At 42.6% G+C, this 19762-nt stretch overlaps 1 protein-coding gene across 1 annotated transcript in view; it reads right to left on the bottom strand.

Annotated features, from left to right (window-relative positions):
* Positions 1-5776: 5776 nt before the first annotated feature.
* Positions 5777-19762, bottom strand: part of TTK (TTK protein kinase) — a 38057-nt gene continuing 24071 nt past the window's right edge. The window contains exons 16-21 of the mRNA XM_018552707.1: positions 19402-19526; positions 18744-18824; positions 16582-16758; positions 15746-15830; positions 6482-6576; positions 5777-6115 (exon numbers count right to left, since the gene is read on the bottom strand). Of these exons, the coding sequence (XP_018408209.1) occupies positions 6026-6115; positions 6482-6576; positions 15746-15830; positions 16582-16758; positions 18744-18824; positions 19402-19526 (653 nt within the window). The 3' untranslated portion in view covers positions 5777-6025. The remainder of the gene's footprint in view (positions 6116-6481; positions 6577-15745; positions 15831-16581; positions 16759-18743; positions 18825-19401; positions 19527-19762) is intronic.

The following is a 19762-nucleotide window of genomic DNA, read 5'->3' as shown; positions in this document are numbered from 1 at the left end:
TGCTTCATCAGCTTCTTTTGGGGGGTCCTAGGTGACATTAGGGATCTTGGAGACCCCTGATGTCTCCATAAAGAGGACCTGTCACATATTTTGCTAACACATAGGGGGTTTTTATTAGCCCCCGTATGTGATCGGAATAAAGTTTAGTGAAGAAAAAAAAAATAGGAAAAAAAAGTCCCCCCCCAAATTTTTTTAAAGTTACACATAAAAAAATTTTTTTTTAAGTCCTCACCCATGCAAACATGCGTCAGGGGCGCATACGTGCAAAAAAGACGATTGCGCCCATTACGCCGCACATGTTACATATCACCGCGAACGTCCGAGTGAGAGCAATAAGTCTAGGGCCATCAATCACTGATAACACTAAACTGATGAGCGATAAAAGCTTCGCCTATGGCCAATTTTGGGTATGGTAGTTTTCTGCGATGTCGCGGGTGCGCGCAACTTTAAAGCTTGACATGTTTGGTGTCTATTTACCCGACATGACCCGATCTTTTATATTTTACAAAAAAACTGGGTAATAATAAATGTTTCCTAACAATGTAAAAAATACTATTTTTATTCAAAATTTTCAGTAATTTTTCCTAATTATAGTAAAAAAATAAAACCCGTAGTAGTGATTAAATACCACCAAAAGAAAGCTCTATCTGTCCCCAAAAAATGGTATAAAATTAATTTCAGTACAGCGTTGCATGACGGAATAAACATCAGTCAAAGTACCGCAGCGCTGAATACTGAAAAATGGCCTGGCCAGGAAGGGGGTCTAAACACCTGGTCTTGAAGTGGTTAAAACAATTGAGTAAAAAGAAAAATCAGACCCACATGCTTTTTTTCTAAAGAGTGTTTGAAAAAACACCAAGAAAGTGGCTTGCAATTGTCCTTTTTAAGCATCCCCCACCTGCATGTGTGAGACATCAGTACAAGTGGTTGAGTGAAGGAGACTTGGCTGTGGCTGATACTGGTAAAACTGGACAGACTAGAAAACAGATGACAAGTTCCACTCTTCACATTAGATATAAATTAAGCATATACTGTTTCTTCGGTCAGGACACAGTGCAGTCTGGGTCTTCGTCCATGGGGTGTAAGAGAACATCCCTGTTTCAGACAATCAAGCAACACACCAGAATAAATCCAGTCCTTACCACGGTATAATGATCTGTACAGTTAGTATCTGTATCTATCTGAAATGTGTCTGACACATAATACCAAGGACCTGTGGGAGTCAAACATATAAAAAAGGCGGTTATAAAAAAGCATGGCTTTTACTTTGCCACTAAAATCTTTGTTGGATATCTTCAAAGCAAAAAAATAAAATAAGAATCACTGCATTTCTCTATATTGAAGGCAACGGATCTAACAACATACAAAACGTTTTAATGGGCCAGGTTTTAACTACATTTTGCTTTTTTTATGGTTCAAATGGGTATACAATATATATCTACACCCACATATATATATATACACATATATATATATATATACACACTATATTGCCAAATATAGTTGCCCTCCAAATCATTGCATTCAGGTGTTCCAATCACCTCCATGACTACAGGTGTATAAAATCAAGCACCTAGGCATGCAGACGCTTCTACAAACATTTGTGAAATAACGGGTCGCTCTCAGCAGCTCAGGGAATTCGAGCGTGGTACCTTGATAAGTTGCCACCTGTGCAATAAGTCTATCCGTGAAATTTCCTTGCTACTAAATATTCCATGGTCACCTGTTAGTGGTATTATAACAAAGTGGAAGCAACGGGGAACAACAGCAACTCAACCACGAAGTGGTAGGCCACGTAAAACGACAGAGTGGGTCAGCGCATGCAGAAGCGCACAGTGCACAGAAGTTGTCCACTGTCTGCAGAGTCAATAGCTACAGACCTCCAAACTTTGTGTGGCCTTCAGATTAGCACAACAACGGTGTGTAGAGAGGTTCATGGAATGGGTTTCCATGGCCGAGCAACTGCATCGAAGCCATACATCACCAAGTGCAATGCAAAGCGTCTGATGCAGTGGTGTAAAGCATGCCGTCACAGGAATCTAGAAGTGGAGATGTGTCCTCTGGAGTGACGAATCATGCTTCTGTCTGGCAATTCGATGGACGTGTCTGGGTTTGGCTGTTGCCAGAACGGTACTTGCCTGACTGCATTTTGCCAAGTGTAAAGTTTGGTGGAGGGGGGATTATGGTGTGGGGTTGTTTTTCAGGGGTTGGGCTTGTCCCCTTAGTTCCAGTGAGGGGAACTCTTGAGGCATCAGCATACCAAGACATTTTGGACAATTTCATGCTCCCAACTGTGTGGGAACAGTTTGGGGATGGCCCCTTCCTGTTCCAACATGACTGCGCACCAGTGCACAAAGCAAGGTCTATAAAGTTTGGGGTGGAGGAACTTGACTGGCCTTGACCTCAACCTGATAAAACACCTTTGGGATGAACTCGAGCGGAGACTGCGAGCCAGGCCTTCTCATCCAACATCAGTACCTGACCTCACAAATGCACTTCTGGAAGAATGGTCAAACATTGCCATAGACAAGCTCCTAAACTTTGTGGACGCCTTCCCGGAAGAGTTGAAGCTGTTATAGCGGCAAAGGGTGGGCCAACTCAATATTGACCCCTACAGACTAAGACTGGGATGCTATTAAAGTTCATGTGCATGTAAAGGCAGGCGTCCCAATACTTTTGGCAATATAGCGTATGTATATCTCTCCATACACACACGTTGCACAGTGAAAGAGGAAGATTGATGCACCTAGGAAAACAGCCATAACTTATAAAACCAAAGAAAAACAACTAAACTTTGCCAACAACTTTTCTAAAGCACAGATGAGCAGAATGCTATTCAGAGCGGAACCACTATGCCACATGCTAGCATTAGAAAATTGGAATTAAAATACTACCTAAGCATATTAAAACAACACAGCCTATGGCAGGGCCAATGATTAACAAATTGCTGTAAAAGCAGAGGGAAAGAAAAACTTGATATCTAAACCACAACTCCTTTTTTCAAATAAACATCTAACAGGGTTTATAGGCTATAAGTCAATGCTGCTATTGTTTGTTAAACCATTCCTACTAGGTGATGAACACACTTATAGATCAGTACAACTACCACTGCCAGCTATGGTTGCTGTTCAAGGAGGACACTGTAAAGTACACCCAATTATATATTGCTCTGAGTTTTGGAAATCAATCCCAAAAAAAACCCTAAAAGGTGTAGAACAGATGGCCAAGCAACACACGTTTGAATGGTGGCTGAGCCAACTGCTTCACATTTGTAAATCAATCTGTGCTGAATGCGTAACTACCAATGTCAGTCATTATGGTTTTGTTTTTTTTAATAGAGTAGGAAAGGGTTAGAGTCTCTGTCATGTTTCAAATTCAGTGCCTCAATTTGATAAACAATTTAAGTTTCCTTGGACTCATTTCTGTTTTGGCGCTGTTATTGCCATCTTTCACTTTTGGATTCTGATTGTATGTACTGCAGTTAAGGTGGCCCTGGCTTATTAGACAAGCCTCACCAGGGCCATTGAGCTTTAAAAATAGTCTGACATCCTGCAATATATAACCACTGATTATTGGTATTGCAAGCACTTCTCCAATATCTATTCTGGACTTTCCAGACATATTGAGGCTGATTTAAAAAGAGAGTTAGAGAATCTTTTCTCAAAAATTATGTGAACATTCACTTCAATTATCCAATCATGTGAAAAACATCTGCACATAATTGGGTATACGATATTAACAGCAGTTTGCCTTTCACATTGAAGTTAATATTGACACAATTTGTTAAATGAAGAATATTAATTTCTTTAGTAAATCATTCACACAATCTTGACTATTTGGCAAGTTCATCGCCGTGGCATATTTAATGCCCGTCCACACTTGGACTTGATGTACAACTTTCTCCTGGTCTATTGTTTCTTAACCATGGCATACATTGGGATGTGCTAAAGAGCAGATGCACTCTATTGATGCATTGCAGTTCAAAATGAATGGCAACACAACACTGCATTTTTGGTGAATTGGCACAATGTGGTGGTGTGGAGTGCCTTTTACAGTGAAGAACTCTCACCCAAAAGGGTGACACCAGGCACATAGAAGTCTCAGTATCAAGCCTCCCTGCCTATAAGAATATTCTCAGAGTCCAGCTCCATTTTACTTGTCAGAGCACAGGGCAGGCTAACCACTTCAGAGAGGTGATTTTAGGCTGGAAATGTCTACTCTGGTCACAGTGGACAGATCTGCTAGTGAAAGGTACACTGTCGCCATTGCCATGATCAAGCTTCTTCTGCACTCCAATGTTCTAAGAGTGGAGTGTGTTAATGTGGTGGTCAGAAGCACAACCTTTCTCCTTGCTCCTATGCACTGCAAAGATGGGAATGCGAGTGCAGGGGGGCTGGGCCTTAGCCTGCTGTAAACACATCAAGTCAAATTGCACATGTGCAGTGCACTAATCAATGATGCCAGTCCTTTCTGCAGACACAGCACTGTGATTTACAGGTATACAATTAGAAGTGTTTTCACAAACATTGTGTAGCTGTAATAGCTAGAGGTACACCAAAATGAAATTTTGAAACCCAAAAACTTTTCTTTTTTTAAACGCATGAGGTAGAAAGCAAGGACAAAATGCGGGACCTGAGGTTACACAGGTTGAGAAGCACTGATCTAAGACCTCAGCCCTCTACTAAAAAAGTGTTTAGTTCTGTCCATGGAGCTGCTCGGGAGAGTTATCCTTACTTGCTGTTCTGACTTGCAGGAAAAAAGGGGAAATCTCCCAAATGAAACAGAATAAGCAGTGTACAGTAGATTGAGAATACAAAATAATGTAAATCTTACATGTGGTGACAACACAGACAAGATTAAAAAGAATACAGCATCTTGGTAACAACACTGCCCTATTGTGTACTATCCCAAAAGCTAAAAAATAAAATAAAATTCAGGCTAGTGTTATATACTGCATCAATGGCAGCACTTGAATCTGAGGCGCTAATTTCTATTCTATATATTGTTTATTGTGCTTTGCATGCCATTGCTTTATTCACAATTCTGGCAGTATACCCGTACATCAAAAAAAACATTCCTTAGACTATTTTTTTTTATATGGCATTGGCGAGGTTATTTAAAATAGCATTAGAACTACATATATACACAAATTACATATTAAAGAGTAACATATTTACAGAACGTGGATTGTTATTTCACAGACTAAGAGTTGGAAACCTAAAAGTCACATTTGACACAGGGATGTTGATGATTTGTTGGAGTTTGATAAACCAAGATTGTTTTGTATCAATTCGTGTCGTTTCAAGTGGAGTGCAATGACTTCAGTGTTAATGAAAAATGCAGAAATCTACACTGTATGAATACGTATGGAATAATGAGAATCTTAGCTTGCCTGAAATAAGTATTCCACGGGAAATGTGGTCATTTCAGCTGTTCAGGCAAATCACACCGATATATTTTAACACCCGACAAAACAAGTATGCAGACTAGCCACTGCTAGCTGACATGTGGTGTCAATTTGTTTTAAAGCATCATGTAGGGCTGATCAATGCACAAAAGCACCTGGTTGAGAACGCATGTAAAAATGCAATGAAACACAAAGCAGGGTGTGAATCCAGCCCTAAATGGCAAGGAATTCCAGACATTGTTTACGTTTTCCATTATGTGCCTTCTTTAAAAAAAATGGAGTATATTAAAAATTCTCAATTTCTCTGTGTGCTACTGTAACAATCCAGAATACTCCACTGGAAAGGATGTCAAACTAGAGAGGGTCAGCAGAATATATCATTTTCATCACTTCTGTGAATTTATGTTTGGTACAGGAAGAGTGGGAATATTGTTGAAAAGAACAGAAACTATACACACACTGTGCACATGCACTTCTATTTACAAGCCAACAGTGCCAGCGATACTGGAAAACAAAGTAGAGGCTTCACTTTTAGAATGGTCACAGGGATCTGGGCACAGACCTCCAACCAATGAGCAGTTCTGGAAGTTTTTAAATGTCTCTGTCTTGCATTTCACATCACTTAGTAGTCCATGTGTTCTGACTGGTCTGGTTGCCATCCGTGGACAAATCAAAGCCCTTGCCACTGTTATATTGTTCATACAAACTCTGTAAAATAAAAAAATTAAAAATGTCAATGGTTGGTAATCAACTTATTGAATGAAAAGAACCCTTTTAGAATACATAGTCTCATTCTCAACAGTACAACCCCAATACATTGATACTAAAAGGCAAGGTTAAAGGCAATGAATCATCGGCAGTAAAAGTTAATAGCTACTATTCACTCACGCTCTAGGGAAAAAAAATGCTGCATCAGTATAGTTATTGGGAAAGCATGGGGAAACCCTGTATATGATAACAAGTAGACCTTAGCATGTAGAGGAAAGCAAATAAATGACATTCATGTCAAACAGTACTTCGGTGCTGGCCTACAGCTAAATATGATCGCATCTAATGTTAAAGCCAGTTTTTCACCTTCGCAGCTCTGGATATAGAATTTGGCGAATTCAGTCCAATGAGTTGTCCAAGAACTCGTTTCATCTCCTCTGCAGCATCATTTCGTATATGATCTAACACCAAGCAAACAACCAAAAAACAACTTTATTAGCTGTTAAGACATTTGAGTTTAACCACATACAGTAAAAATATCACACCACCATGTCACCACCTAAAATGTGACCGGAGGAGGGGTAATGGAAAGCTTTTTTTTAGTGGTGACCACCGTTCTCACAGCATTTTTTTCTGGTGACCACCACTGTTACAAAGACAGAAAGTGAGGGAAATACAAAATAGTAGTGTTGTCACCAGAACATCACTGATAGGATCAACACTCTAGACAACTATGAGGAAGTATGGGATAGGCAGCATAATGCATGCAGTAAGCTGCACCCAAAGTGGGCACTATCCCACATCCTTGGCTCCCTTTTCTTTTCCTTCCCTTCCCCCTTTAACCCCTTAGTGACCAGTGATGTCCGTAGTACGTCACTGGCACCAGGCCCGTTTAAACAGACTCCCAGGCAGCTAAAGACGCCGGTACTCTGTTTAAACTTGTAAAGCCGACTGTCTGCTTTACAAAAGAAGCGATCAGTCAACTCAGCTGTCGACTCATTGCATCTCCGAGCCGGTAAACGGGTCACACCCAAACCCCCCCCGACACCCCCGCCGTATTTCCCGGGCTCCGTTGTCCCTCTAACAGGCCCGGCTTCTCTGGTGTCAGGGGGAAGCTGGGGAAGAAATCACCGAACCTCTGTTCGCTGATCCCCCCTCCCCATACTGTGCGGCCAGGAGCGATGCAGATTATATCACTTCCGGTCCCAATAGCCGACAGTGCTGGGCTCCGGAAGCCCAGCAATAAGCTATTGAAGTGTAATCTGCACTTCAATAGCTTATTTCTAGTGAAAAGGCGATACTATGTGTTAGCAATTAAAGTTAAAAAAAAAAATAAAAAAAAATATACGTTTTTAAAATTAATATTAAATGAAATAAATGTAAAAATAAGAATTTTTTTTAAAGTCCCCCGCGTCTTCACGTAAACATGCGTCGGGTGCACCTACGTATGAAAACGACCATTGCGATACACATGTTGGATATCGCCTTGCACGCCAGAGTGAGAGCAAACATTCTAAGGCCAATATTTATGTGCATTTCTAAACTGACGACCTGTGGGGGCTTTTAAAGCGTCATCTATGGACTTTTTGGGGTACTGAATTTTGTTGTAGTTTCACAGAAGCACACAATTTTTTATCTGGGCATGTTGGGTATCTATTTACTCGTTGTAAACTCATCTTTTTTAATTCTGTTAAAAAAATTGGTATTTAAATTGTGATTTGGGGCATTTAAAGTGACATTAAACCCTCAGATTTTTTAACATAAACCAATACTGTAATGTGTGCCTTACTGTAATCCATGGTTGTTTCCCTTCTCTTTGCATGTAATATTTATTGACATTTTTCAAACATTTTCAGTCAGATATACATGTAAAACCATCATAACAGAGTGGCATATGCTGAATACATTCTATGACATGAATGGATAACGGCTATATACTGATACGACTCAACTATTAGTAGAAAACAGCTGTGAGAACATCCGTTATCAGTATAGCAAACATCTCAACAACTCAATCGGTTGTTGATAATCCAGAAGGGTAGAAAGGATGCAATACGGATCCTAGTGGTATGGGACATATTTTAATAGGAGGAAAAGAACTTATGCGTTGGGATCATAATACATCCAGAGCCCATTGGTAATGAGGGCCCGTGAGGGATATCGTTTAACAGGCATAAGTGGGGCAGGGGTTCCCTCTCCGGATAAGGAGTTCATGTAGTCTACAACTTGGTGCCAGAAATCACTGATCTTAGGGCAAGACCAAATCAGATGAACAAAGTCAGGGTGATGAGTGGCGCATTTGGGGCAATTTTGAATCCATTCAGGTGAGGGGGAAGCAGGCGCAAAATTAATGGCATAATAGGCCCGGTGGAATAATTTGAATTGTAGTTCACGCCAAGACTCACAAACGACGTGCTTCCGAATTTGTTGCCACCCTTTCATGATACAAGCATATGTGTCCTCCAGGAAGTGACCTATTAGTTTGGCCCACAAATTTACAAAAGGTGGTATGGAGCTATCAAGCTGTTGGTAAGTATCTCTAAAGACAAGATACAAGTTAGACAGGGAAAATCTGGATGTCGAGGGAGTCGGTAATTGCTGAAAGGCCTGGGGGGAGGAAGTACGGCCAGGTGGTGGGAAGCTGATGCGGATGAAGTGGGAGAGTTGGGCATATTGTAGGAAATGGGTGGGGGCAATATGGAATTTAGCGATCAGTTCATCGAGGGTCATGCATTCGCCTCGTGGTTTGAGAACATCACTTAAGAGTGCGGATGCCTAAGGCAGCGTTTTTCAACCACTGTGCCGCGGCACACTAGTGTGCCGTGAGATATTTTCGGGTGTGCCGTCAATAAATCGTTAATTTCTTTGATCGATCAAAATTATTTTGATCGATCAAAGTTACTCACCTCTCCGCCGGCTTCCGGGTCTTGCGTCGGAGATCCTGTGACGTCACGGACAGACGTCACCTCCGACGGCCGGGCCGCTTCTCCCTCGGCCCTGGCCACGCCTCCTCGTACACCCCGGCAGCTCGCTTTTGTTAAAGCAGGGCTTGGTAGGGTCTCACCAGGGCTCTGTGGGGTTTAACCAAGACTAGTGAGACCCCACTGAACCCTACTTTAACCAGGGCTACGTCAGTGCAACAGTTTGAATTTAAAACGTATTTGTGTGAAGTGTGAAGTTAAGTCATGGATTGAACAGAATTATGAACAATAATAAAGTCATTATAAAATAATTTCTTTGTGTTTATTTGATTCCTATTCAAGAGAATTACTTTATATATAGTCAATATAGGCACAGAGGTAAAAAATTTTAAAATTTTCTAATGGTGGTGTGCCTCGTGATTTTTTTCATGAAAAAAGTGTGCCTTTGCACAAAAAAGGTTGAAAAACACTGGCCTAAGGAATACCATTTCTTATAGACCAGGGAGTCGGCCCCTGCAGGAAAGGCCGGGGAAGAGGTTATGGGCATCCAGAGAGAGATAGTGCCCGGCATATGAAACAGTTTTCTGACTTCTTTCCACGCGATTACCGTATCTTTTATGAGGACATGGGATTTTAAGTGGGGAGGTAGGGAGTGTAAGGAAGAGTGAAGGGTGCCAGCCAAGGACCACGGGTGTGCCAGATGTTGCTCTAGGAGAGTATTGGAATAAAAAGAGGTGTCTAGTATCCAATCTCTTATGTGTGGGAATATACTTGCTAGATTATATAGTTGAATGTTGGGTAGATTCATACCTAGATGAGTCTTGGGCTTCTGCATTTTTTTTGAGAGCTATGCAAGCTTTTTTGCCCCTCCAAATACATTGGGCAAAGGCTGTGTCTAAAAGTCTTGTATCTTTATGTTTAAGTAGTAAGGGCAAAGTCTGCATAGGACAGAGAAGGCGCGCAAAGCTTACCATACGTATCAGATGACATCTACCTGTCATAGATAACGGTAGATGTTTCCATGAGGACAATTTGTTTATGATTTTATGAATAACAGGGGTAAAGTTTAAAGTGTATAGTTCTGGGGTGATGAGGGGAATCTGAATTCCTAAGTAGGAGATGGAGCGCTGTCGGAGTTGAAGTTTGTGAGCAGCTATGACAGATAATAGGGTTGGGGATGGATTGTGGGATAGGATAATTTTTTCACTATTATTCAGATTAATTTTTAGGACAGAGAATGTGCCGAATGCTGATATGTGGTTTAACAGGATTGGTATCTGAGCTTCAGGGTCAGAGAGAACCAACATTATGTCATCTGCAAAGAGCATTGACTTGATTTCATGGGGCCCCAATTTATAGCCAGTGAACAGTGCAGGAGACAACAGGGAACGGGAGAGTGGTTCGACAGCTATATTGAAAAGTAACGGGGAGAGGGGACCTGTATGGTACACGTGTGTAAATCAATCTTGGGTGAGAGAGAGGTGGAGGTGAATATTCTAGCTTCAGGTGATGTGTACAGGGTGGAAATAAAGTGAAGTACCAGAAAATCCCAGCTTAACCAATACATTTCTAAGCCATTGCCAAGAGATACTGTCAAAAGCCTTCTCCACGTCCAGAGCCAACAAGGCCATTGGACGCGAAGAAGGCCCCGACAGTCTCGTACCATCAAGGGTGCACAGAATCTTGCGGATATTTAGACCCACAGAGCAACCTGTAACAAAACCTGCTTGGTTATCAGACATTATACTAGGCAGAATATTAGACAAACAGATGGCCATGATTTTGGACAAAAACTTGGCATCTAAATTCAACAATGAGATCGGGCGGTAAGATCCTGGCTGAAGAGGATCTTTACCTTTTTTAGGTAGGAGTCTCATATAAGCCTCGTTAAATGTAGGAGGATAAGTCCATTCTGATAGAATGTGATGGAACAGTCGCAGCAGGTGCGGCGATACTTCCTCTGCCAGTAGCTTATAAAATTCGGAAGACAAGCAGTCAGGGCCGGGAGCTTTGGAGCGAGGGGAGAGTCGGATAACCTCCTTGACCTCCTCCAGGGTGATCTCTGCATTCAGTAGGATTACATCATCTGCTGACAGTGAGGGCAAGGAGAGGGAGTCCAGAAACTGCAGGCCGTCTCCAGCCCTGGCATCATCTGCAATGTAAAGATTGCGGTAGTATGTACAAAATACATCAGCGATGCCAGCAGGGTCATTGTGTATCTTGCCCGCACTGTCAGCAAGTTTGAGAATGTGAGAGGTCGGGGCACTCACCCGCACCAAATTGGCCATGAGCTTACCCGACTTGTCTCCAAATCGAAAGAATTCCGACGACTTGTAAGATCTGATTAAGCGATCATATTGAAGGAGCCAATGATCACACTCCTGCTTAGCCTGTATCCATCGGGTTCTATCCGCACTAGAGAGTGATAGCTTATATTTAACGTAGGCTTCCCTGGCCTCAGAGCAAGAGGCAGTATATTTTTGTGTGGATTTTTTACGAGAGGTAACATATGCCGGGATCCTACCGCGTAGGACAGCTTTAGCGGTTTCCCAAAACAGTGAGGGTTGGTCAAGGTGGATAGAATTGTGAGAGAGATAGTCCAACCATCACATTTTAAGTTCTGCCTGAAAGGAGTCATCTTTGGACAAATAGGTGGGAAATCTCCAGGATACCTGGGAGGTAGAGATGGTAAGGTCTTGAACAGATAACAGTACCGGGGAGTGGTCCGAGATAACCATATTTTCAATGGAGATGGAGCGTGTCTTGCACAGAATAGATGTGGACAAAAGAAAAAGGTTAATGCGGCACATAGATCCATGGACGTGGGAGAAGTGGGTGAAAGCCCTCTCCAGGGGGTGAAGAAATCTCCATGCATCCATCATGCCACTGGCCGAGATCATAGAGCTTAGATGAGTGTTTTCGGGTGAAGGAGATGAACGTGAGGTTCGCTGGCCGCCTGATCTGTCCTCCAGCGGAGACGGGACTGCGTTAAAGTCTCCCCTGATGATATGGTGGGTACTGGTTGATGCTTGAGATGTTTGAGATAGTATTGAAGCAAAGAAGTCCTGATTATCCGAGTTTGGGCCGTAGACATTCCAGATATCGAGCGTGGTGGAACCCAATAGAATGGAGATGAAAGCCCATCTACCGTCCTGAGGGTCACATCTCTGGGATAATAGTGTGTGGGGTAAGGACTTGCGTATTAGGATAAGCACTCCTGCCGATCTCCCTTTGGCTGGGGCTCCAACAACTTTGCCCACCCACGCCTTTTGCATACGAGAGAAATCCTCTTGGGGAAGGTGGGTCTCCTGGTGCAGTGCAATGTCCACTCTGTTTCTTTTGGTGCCGTAGTACTTGGGTACGTTTTTGGGGTGATTTAAGTCCCTTGGCATTCCATGTCACTATGTTTAATGGGGATCCCATTGCCAGATAATGATGATACCGGATAGGATCATGGAATAACAAAAAATCAGATTGGGGGTAAATGGGTGTCCCTTTGCTCCCATCCACCCCTGGGGCTGTGCCCCAGAGACGGAAGATCCACTGGACGTGGATATAGAAGGAATGGTGTACTGCTGTTGAGCAGGAGGGCCTCGTGCATAACCTCCCATTAGTGGTGAAGCAAAAACAATTAATGGCAGTAAACATGAACCACAAAAACAAAAAAAAATAACAGAAAGTCATAACAGAAGGTTAACTGTAGTAACAGATCCATTTAGTGCACGCGACCTCCTTTTTTCCCCAGTGAGGAGTGTAGCAAGAGAAACCGTGCGTTACAGCTTGACTCTGCAAGCCGAGCACGGGTATTAGGAAGAACTAAGTATAAGAAACTAAATAGTTCTGTGTCATGTTAAGACCAGCTCCGTCCCGTGAAGCTTATATATTATAAATGAGATAGGGAGACACACTACCCGTGTCCTCAGATTCTCTTTTTCCATGGAGGGCTCTTGGACGGTGACACCAGGGGTGCTTCCCGTGGGGCCATCATAAATTCCATGGCTCGTGTCGCTGATAAAAACGATTCCACAGAGCCGTTTGGGGTGGAAATGCGAAGCACCGCCGGGTAAGCTAATGTGAATTTGATGCGCCGGTCTACCAACAGCCTGCATACCTTGGAAAACGATTTGCGTTGCTTGGTGAGCGCTGCTGAATAGTCAGCAAAGAGTAGGAGTTTGTGTCCCTCTGCCAGCAGATTGCGTTGGGCTCTGTACGCTTGGAGAATTTGCCTGCGGCCATTGAAGTCCAGGTAGCGGACAATCACAGGGCTAGGTTTCTGAATCTCTCTCGATACTCCCACTCTGTGCGCGCGTTCGACTCCGCAGAAGGTCACCAGGCCCAAAGCCTTCGGTATGGTTGCGGCACAGAAATGGACGAGATCCACAGGGGGAACCGTTTCCGGAAGGCCGATGACCCTAAGGTTGTTTCTTCTGGACCTATTTTCCAGGTCATCCACCTTCTCCATTAGGAGGTGGACAGATTGATTAGTGTTGTCCAGTGTGCGCTGTGTGACATGCAGAGCGTCTTCCAGATCACGGACCCTGTGTTACGTCGTATGTATGCAGTGACCGTGGGAATCCAGTGTCTGCTTAAGTGGGCCCAGCTGCTGTTGTATTGCCTCCGTGACAATGGCTTTCATGTCAGCCTTAAGATAGGCAGCCACCGCTGCCGCTATGTGTTGGTGCTCCGTTTGTAAGGATGTAGAGGGCTCACCTTCCACTGCTTCGTCAGAGGATGCCAGCATATCATCCGTATCCGCCATCTTGGACACATCGAGGCCGTCGCTGGAAGGAGGTAGGATGGCCTGTTTAGTCACATTCGGACGAGAGACGAATCTGTCCATGTTGGCAGAGGGTTCGGTCCGGTGCATTCAGTAGCTTTTGAGCTAGGGGAGAGAACCAGGCAGTGTGCTCGATGATTGTACGGGACGGAGCGATGCTGCACACGTCTAGCTCATCGGGCGCCGGAACCGGAAGTTGCTTTTCCTTTTAAATCCTTATCTCTTCTCATGCTGGGAGATACCTTCTTTGCAGCTGAGTGCCTCTTCCTGTAGTGCTGGCTCAGGTTGTGAACCTTCACACAGACACCATGTATCCATTCCTGAGACAAGGCAGTCTGCTGCAAAACAGAAGAAGTTCTGCCCAGCATGAGAAGAGATACAGATTTAAAAGGAAGAGCAGCAAAGAGAAGGGAAACTACCATGGATTACAGTAAGGCACACATTACAGTATTGTTTTATGTTAAAAAATCTGAGGGTTTAATGTCACTTTAAGGGCATTTTTCACTACATTATGGGGTTTGATAATACGTTGCGCTAATATCGTGCAACATAAAAATTTAAATTGCCAACATTTTATTCTACAGAGTCTTGGCTTTCAGAAAATAATGTGTGGGGGGTTGAAGTAATTTTCAGGCCTAAAATGTGAATTATATCATGGGTACAAAAACGAAAAAATCCCCTTTCTCTTGCCCTATTCTCCCCTCCTCCACACTCTAGCTCACAAATAAAGTCTTGACTAGACATTGCCAAAGAAAAAAACCTTAGTTCTGAACTAGTGGTCTGATTCCTAGAGACTATCACAATAAACAGACAAAAAACATATCAAACACAGACTTCTGAAATTCTTTCGACAAAATAGACTTAGTTAGAAACACAAACAGCAATGGCAGATCATTTTAAAGCAAAACGTCACGTTCATTTTTTTCTTAACCCTAGCAGTGGGGCTACTCCCATAATGCAAGAGTTAAGTGCTCATTTTTGGCTAGGTTCAAAAATTAATAAGTTATACCCACCCGATCCCCCGAGCAGGCTTGCTCTTAGACCAGCTCTGGAGCCTCTCTCCCTCTCCACTGCAGTGGGCCAAGGTCCCAGAGTCATTACGTTCGATACAGTGTATAGGATGTGAGGACGCTAAGGGACATATAATCGCTGCACCGGAGGAGACAGGCAAGAGGGAATGCTGTCATAGACGGCCATCTCAGAGGATTGGGCGAATATAACTTTTTTAACCTAGCACTTAACCCTTGCAGTGCAGGCGTAGTTCCACTGCAAGGGTTAAGAAAAATACCCAGAGTTGTTCTTCAAAGTAAACTTTGGAGCAAATCAACCAGACTGCAGAGACTATAATAAACTTTGGGATTATGGACAACATCAAAAGCTGAACATTCCTTCTGTAGGCCTACGATATTAAAGGAGAACTATGGGGTTAGGGCTTTTCCCCATAGTTCTCCTAAGGGTAACGGGAGGACACAAACTAGCGTCCTCCCATCATCCTAAGCTCAGTATACCACGAGCTACAGCTTGCGGGATACTGAGACGCCGCAGCTGAAGCGGATCCCGACAATTATGTCTGTATCCGCCCAGCTGTGTGAGTGACAGCTGGCTCTGCCTATCTAGAGGCAGAGCCAGCTGTAGCCGCCCCCCACCCACGTCCATTCCGCCAGTCAGCGCTGGTGGATCGGAGCGGGGAGGGGGGAATCCAGACCCTCCCCTGTCACGGCTCTCTGCCGTGACAGGATCGAGAGGTGAGCGAACGCCGGTATGTGTTCGCTCACCTCCCGATCTACTGAGCCAACCTGTGACAGTTTCATTGTCACGGGTCGGCTAGAACTATGGCGATGAGTGAAAAGCACTCACCTCATAGTTCTCCTTTAACCATTCAGGCAATCTGTAACTCAAGTTACTATTTTCATTACGACCCCTTTTACATACCTGTCCGAGATTGTATCTGAACATATGGGTGCACCAACAGCTCAGCAATTGATATCCTTTCCTTGGGATTTCTCATTAAACATTTCTTAAAAAGAAGATTGACAATTTGTAAGTAAACCATAAATCATGGCGATATAAAACTAACAGCACTACTTCCAACACTGTTTTATAGCATAACACTGGGTAAAATCAATGTAGGAGAAAGTTAACATTGAGCATAGTGGAAACACGGGTTCCCTTTTTTTACTGTTCAGCATCCAACATATACAGCAGCACAAACTCTTTTCAGATGCTTTCTGTATTTTATAGTATTCAGAGTAAAACTCACAAAACTAGAATTTCATACATTAAGCCAATATGGATCTAATGTACATTGTCAGAATGCTGTAATTGATTGTCATAACAGACACTGAATCACTGCACTGGAAAAATAAGGGGCTCTTGAAACTGAGCAGAAATCTCTATCCGCTCTGCATTACACTACACTTTTACGCACACAATGCTCAAATATCATATATATACACACACACAGAGCTCTCTGCTTTAATTTTCCCTAATAAAAAAACAAGTTATACGGTTCAAAGACGTGGGGGGGATTTCTCTAAACCGGAGCAGACAGAATCTGGAGCAGTTGCCCATGGCAACCAGCTTCTCTGTTCAGGTAAGCTTTGAAAATGAAAGATAAGCCAATTGGTTGCCACGCACAGCTGCTCCAGAGATTGTCTGCTCCAGTCTTGATAAATTCCCGTCAAGATCTTTAAAAAATGGCCGTTCTGTTAGAACAATTTCTTTAACACTGAAACTTTAACAAGTCTGTCAGAATGAAGAAAACTTACTTTCAGTACATCCCGGAGGTCCTTTTCCGGTATATCGGGTATCTCTATTTTATAGCTTGGATCCAAGATTGCATGCAATTTAGTGATCTGATTAGTAATATGCTGGAATGGAGTCTTCCCATAAGTCATACAATATAGTATGCAACCCAAGGACCACACATCACCTTTAGGACTTATCTAAAACAAAAATCAATATTTTAAAACACGGTGGTACATGTGGTCTGAAAAATGCACACACAGTTATTATAAAATAAAAAGTATTTACATCCAAGAGGTGTTCAAGTTTTGTCAGAGCATATTGAATCCCAGGATATTTACAGTATATGTAAACCCAACCAATAAAATTTCACATTTGCACATAAGTTTCAGCATGTTAATGTAATTTCAAAAGTAAATTTCAATAAATCTAAAGTTGTCATTATAATACTTGACAAGTCTGCCATGAAGGTCCTTGCTTGGGCACTTCATGTTATAGGGTGACAATGCTCTCTCCCTATCCCTAATGGTGACCCTGCATTGCCACAGTCACATGGGCTTCTGTTTGATTTTTTTTTTTCTCTGTACCTTCTGAGGTGCCAAATGCTTTTCCTCACATGCGAGGACGTCGGCGGCGCTGAGCGTCACTGCTGTGGGCGGTGCTCCAGGTGGGGTCTTAATGTAGGTGGCCGGCGACTGCCCAGAGGACCCCACCTGGAGCACCGCCCACAGCAGTGACGCAACGCTCCTCCGCTCAGCGCCGTCCTCACGTGAGGAAAATCGTTCGGCACAGCGATCGAGGCAACAGAAAGTAAGACGGGGCCTGGGCTTAGTGTTTTGTGTGAACAAGATCTATTGCTGCAGTGTATTCTATATGTACTGTACGTGTACTACATATAGAATGCACTGCAGCAATAGATTTACAATTCTGCACTGCTAATATGAAAGGGGTTAAATGATCCATAGTACATAACATGTAGTTGTACCATGGATCATTTAACCCATTCATGTTAGGTCAGAATTGTAAATCTACTGCTGCAGTACATTCTACATGTACTGTATATGTACTACATATAGAATGCACTGCAGCAGTAGATTTACAATTCTGACCTGCTAACATGAATAGGTTAAATGATCCATAGTACAACTACATGTTATGTACATATTATGTACTATGCATCATTTAACCTATTCATGTTAGCAGGGGATAATTGTAAATCTATTACTGCAGTGTATTCTATATATAGTACATGTACAGTACATATTCCCAATTCACTGCAGCAATAGATTTACAATTCTCTCCTGCTAACATGAATAGGTTAAATGATCCATAGTATAACTACATGTTATGTACCATTATTGTAACTCTATTACTGCAGTGTACGGGACATGTGTGCTGTATATGTACTATGGATCATGATTTAACCTATTCATGTTAGCAGGGCAGAATTGTGAGCGCCTCCCACAAGCTGAGCACCGAGATGCGATGCAGTGATCCTGCCCAGCGTCGACTACAAGAGGCGCTGATTGAGGCACCAGGGATCGGAGTGAAACTAAGTGAGGGAAGCTGGGACTGGGCTGCTGTAAATCTGTGGCTATAGTGTACTGGATGTGTGTAATGTATATGTAGTACATATATACAGCACACACCTCCACTGTATTACAGCATAGATTTAAAAATTCTCCCCTGCTAACATGAAGAGGTTAAATCATGATCCATAGTACCAGGGATATAAGTAACTGGTATCAGCAAGTACATGAGGTGAAGTACTTGTACTTGGTCTTGAAAAAGTGGTATTGGGACATCCCTAGTTCTATGACAATAAAACATTAAATCTCCCAAGGCTATGTGTACATACAACCACAAATTTAATAAACTGTGACCCAAGGATGACAATTACTTGTATCAAGTTATATGTTATTTATAAATAGTGTGGGCAAGGTCAGATACTGATTAAGCAAATAAGAAAAACAGACCCATTTTTTTCCTTCTTCCCGGGTCACTCTATCAAATCAGGCCCTACCTGCCTAGAGACATACAGAGTACTTGCAACTCCAAATTTTTATTAAAAAAAGATTGATGAATTTCCACATAGCAGTAAAGGGAAGGAGGCAAATATTGAAAAACAGAACAAAAAAACGGAGTAGAAACATGACTGAGAAAATAAAACCAGGTGACATTTTACCTTGGACCTTGGCTTTCCATTTTCTCCAAAAGAAGTGGTATCTTTTATCGCCTCAGGTGGCATGTAATTGATTGTGCCAACCTAAAATCAAAAACAAGCAGATTACATCTGGGGGGATATAATTAAACAAAAAGGTATGTTACAATTCAAACTCTACAATGAAGCTGATTGTTCAGTTGATAGTCTTAAGGTGCCTACACACGTTGCGATAATCGTACGATAATCGCGGGAAATCCCGTGATCGTACGATTATCGCAAGGCGTGTAGAAGGCGTGCAACCCTTTCTACTGTACGGTTGCACGACTTTTATCTTAGGAACATGTTCGAAAACCCGCAGAGAATTGTACGATTGTCGGCGGGTGTGTGGTATGTTCGTATGCCCGTTCAGCATTGCGGTCATCGGAAGCCGGCCCCTCAGCGGGGAGGGCTTGCGATTATCGCAAGTACGATCTGCCTGTCCAAGATGGGCAGATCGTACGTTTTTTTTAATTACCTTACAACCATCGCAAGATGGTCTTGCGATGGTTGTAAGGTCTGTGACCAGCTTTACACGTCAGAAAATCACCCGCCCACAGAAAAACAACTTATTCTGAATGCTAAAAACAAGGGTGTTGAAAGAACAGTGAGCATAATGTTTTAAAATTTGAAGTACATTCACCTGAGAATCTTTAACAATGCTAGTTACATCTGGCTGTATTTGGTTAGCAATTCCAAAGTCTATTAGTTTCAGCATGCCATCAACAATCAAAAAGTTTGCGGGCTTCAAGTCACTATGAACGATACCTAAGGAAAAAGCAGAACAATCCATTTACAATTCATTAGCAACAAGAGAGAGAGAGACCTCTTTATCCTGAAATTTATGTTTTAGCGCTTTAGTTATGCCCTCGCATTATTAAAGTCAAAAGGTTCATTTACACCACTACATTGTGGCAATGCAGCCAAATGCACCTGCTTTGCAGCACTTAGCAAAGCACTTTCGCTAATTGCAGCGTGCTGTAATACAATAAAATGCTGCAGGA

Source organism: Nanorana parkeri, unplaced genomic scaffold (genome assembly GCF_000935625.1).
Source record: "Nanorana parkeri isolate BGI_ZX_2015 unplaced genomic scaffold, ASM93562v1 scaffold96, whole genome shotgun sequence".
Taxonomy (NCBI): domain Eukaryota; kingdom Metazoa; phylum Chordata; class Amphibia; order Anura; family Dicroglossidae; genus Nanorana; species Nanorana parkeri.
The sequence above is the reverse complement of the archived record's forward strand: the minus strand, read 5'-3'. Positions and strand labels throughout refer to the sequence as shown.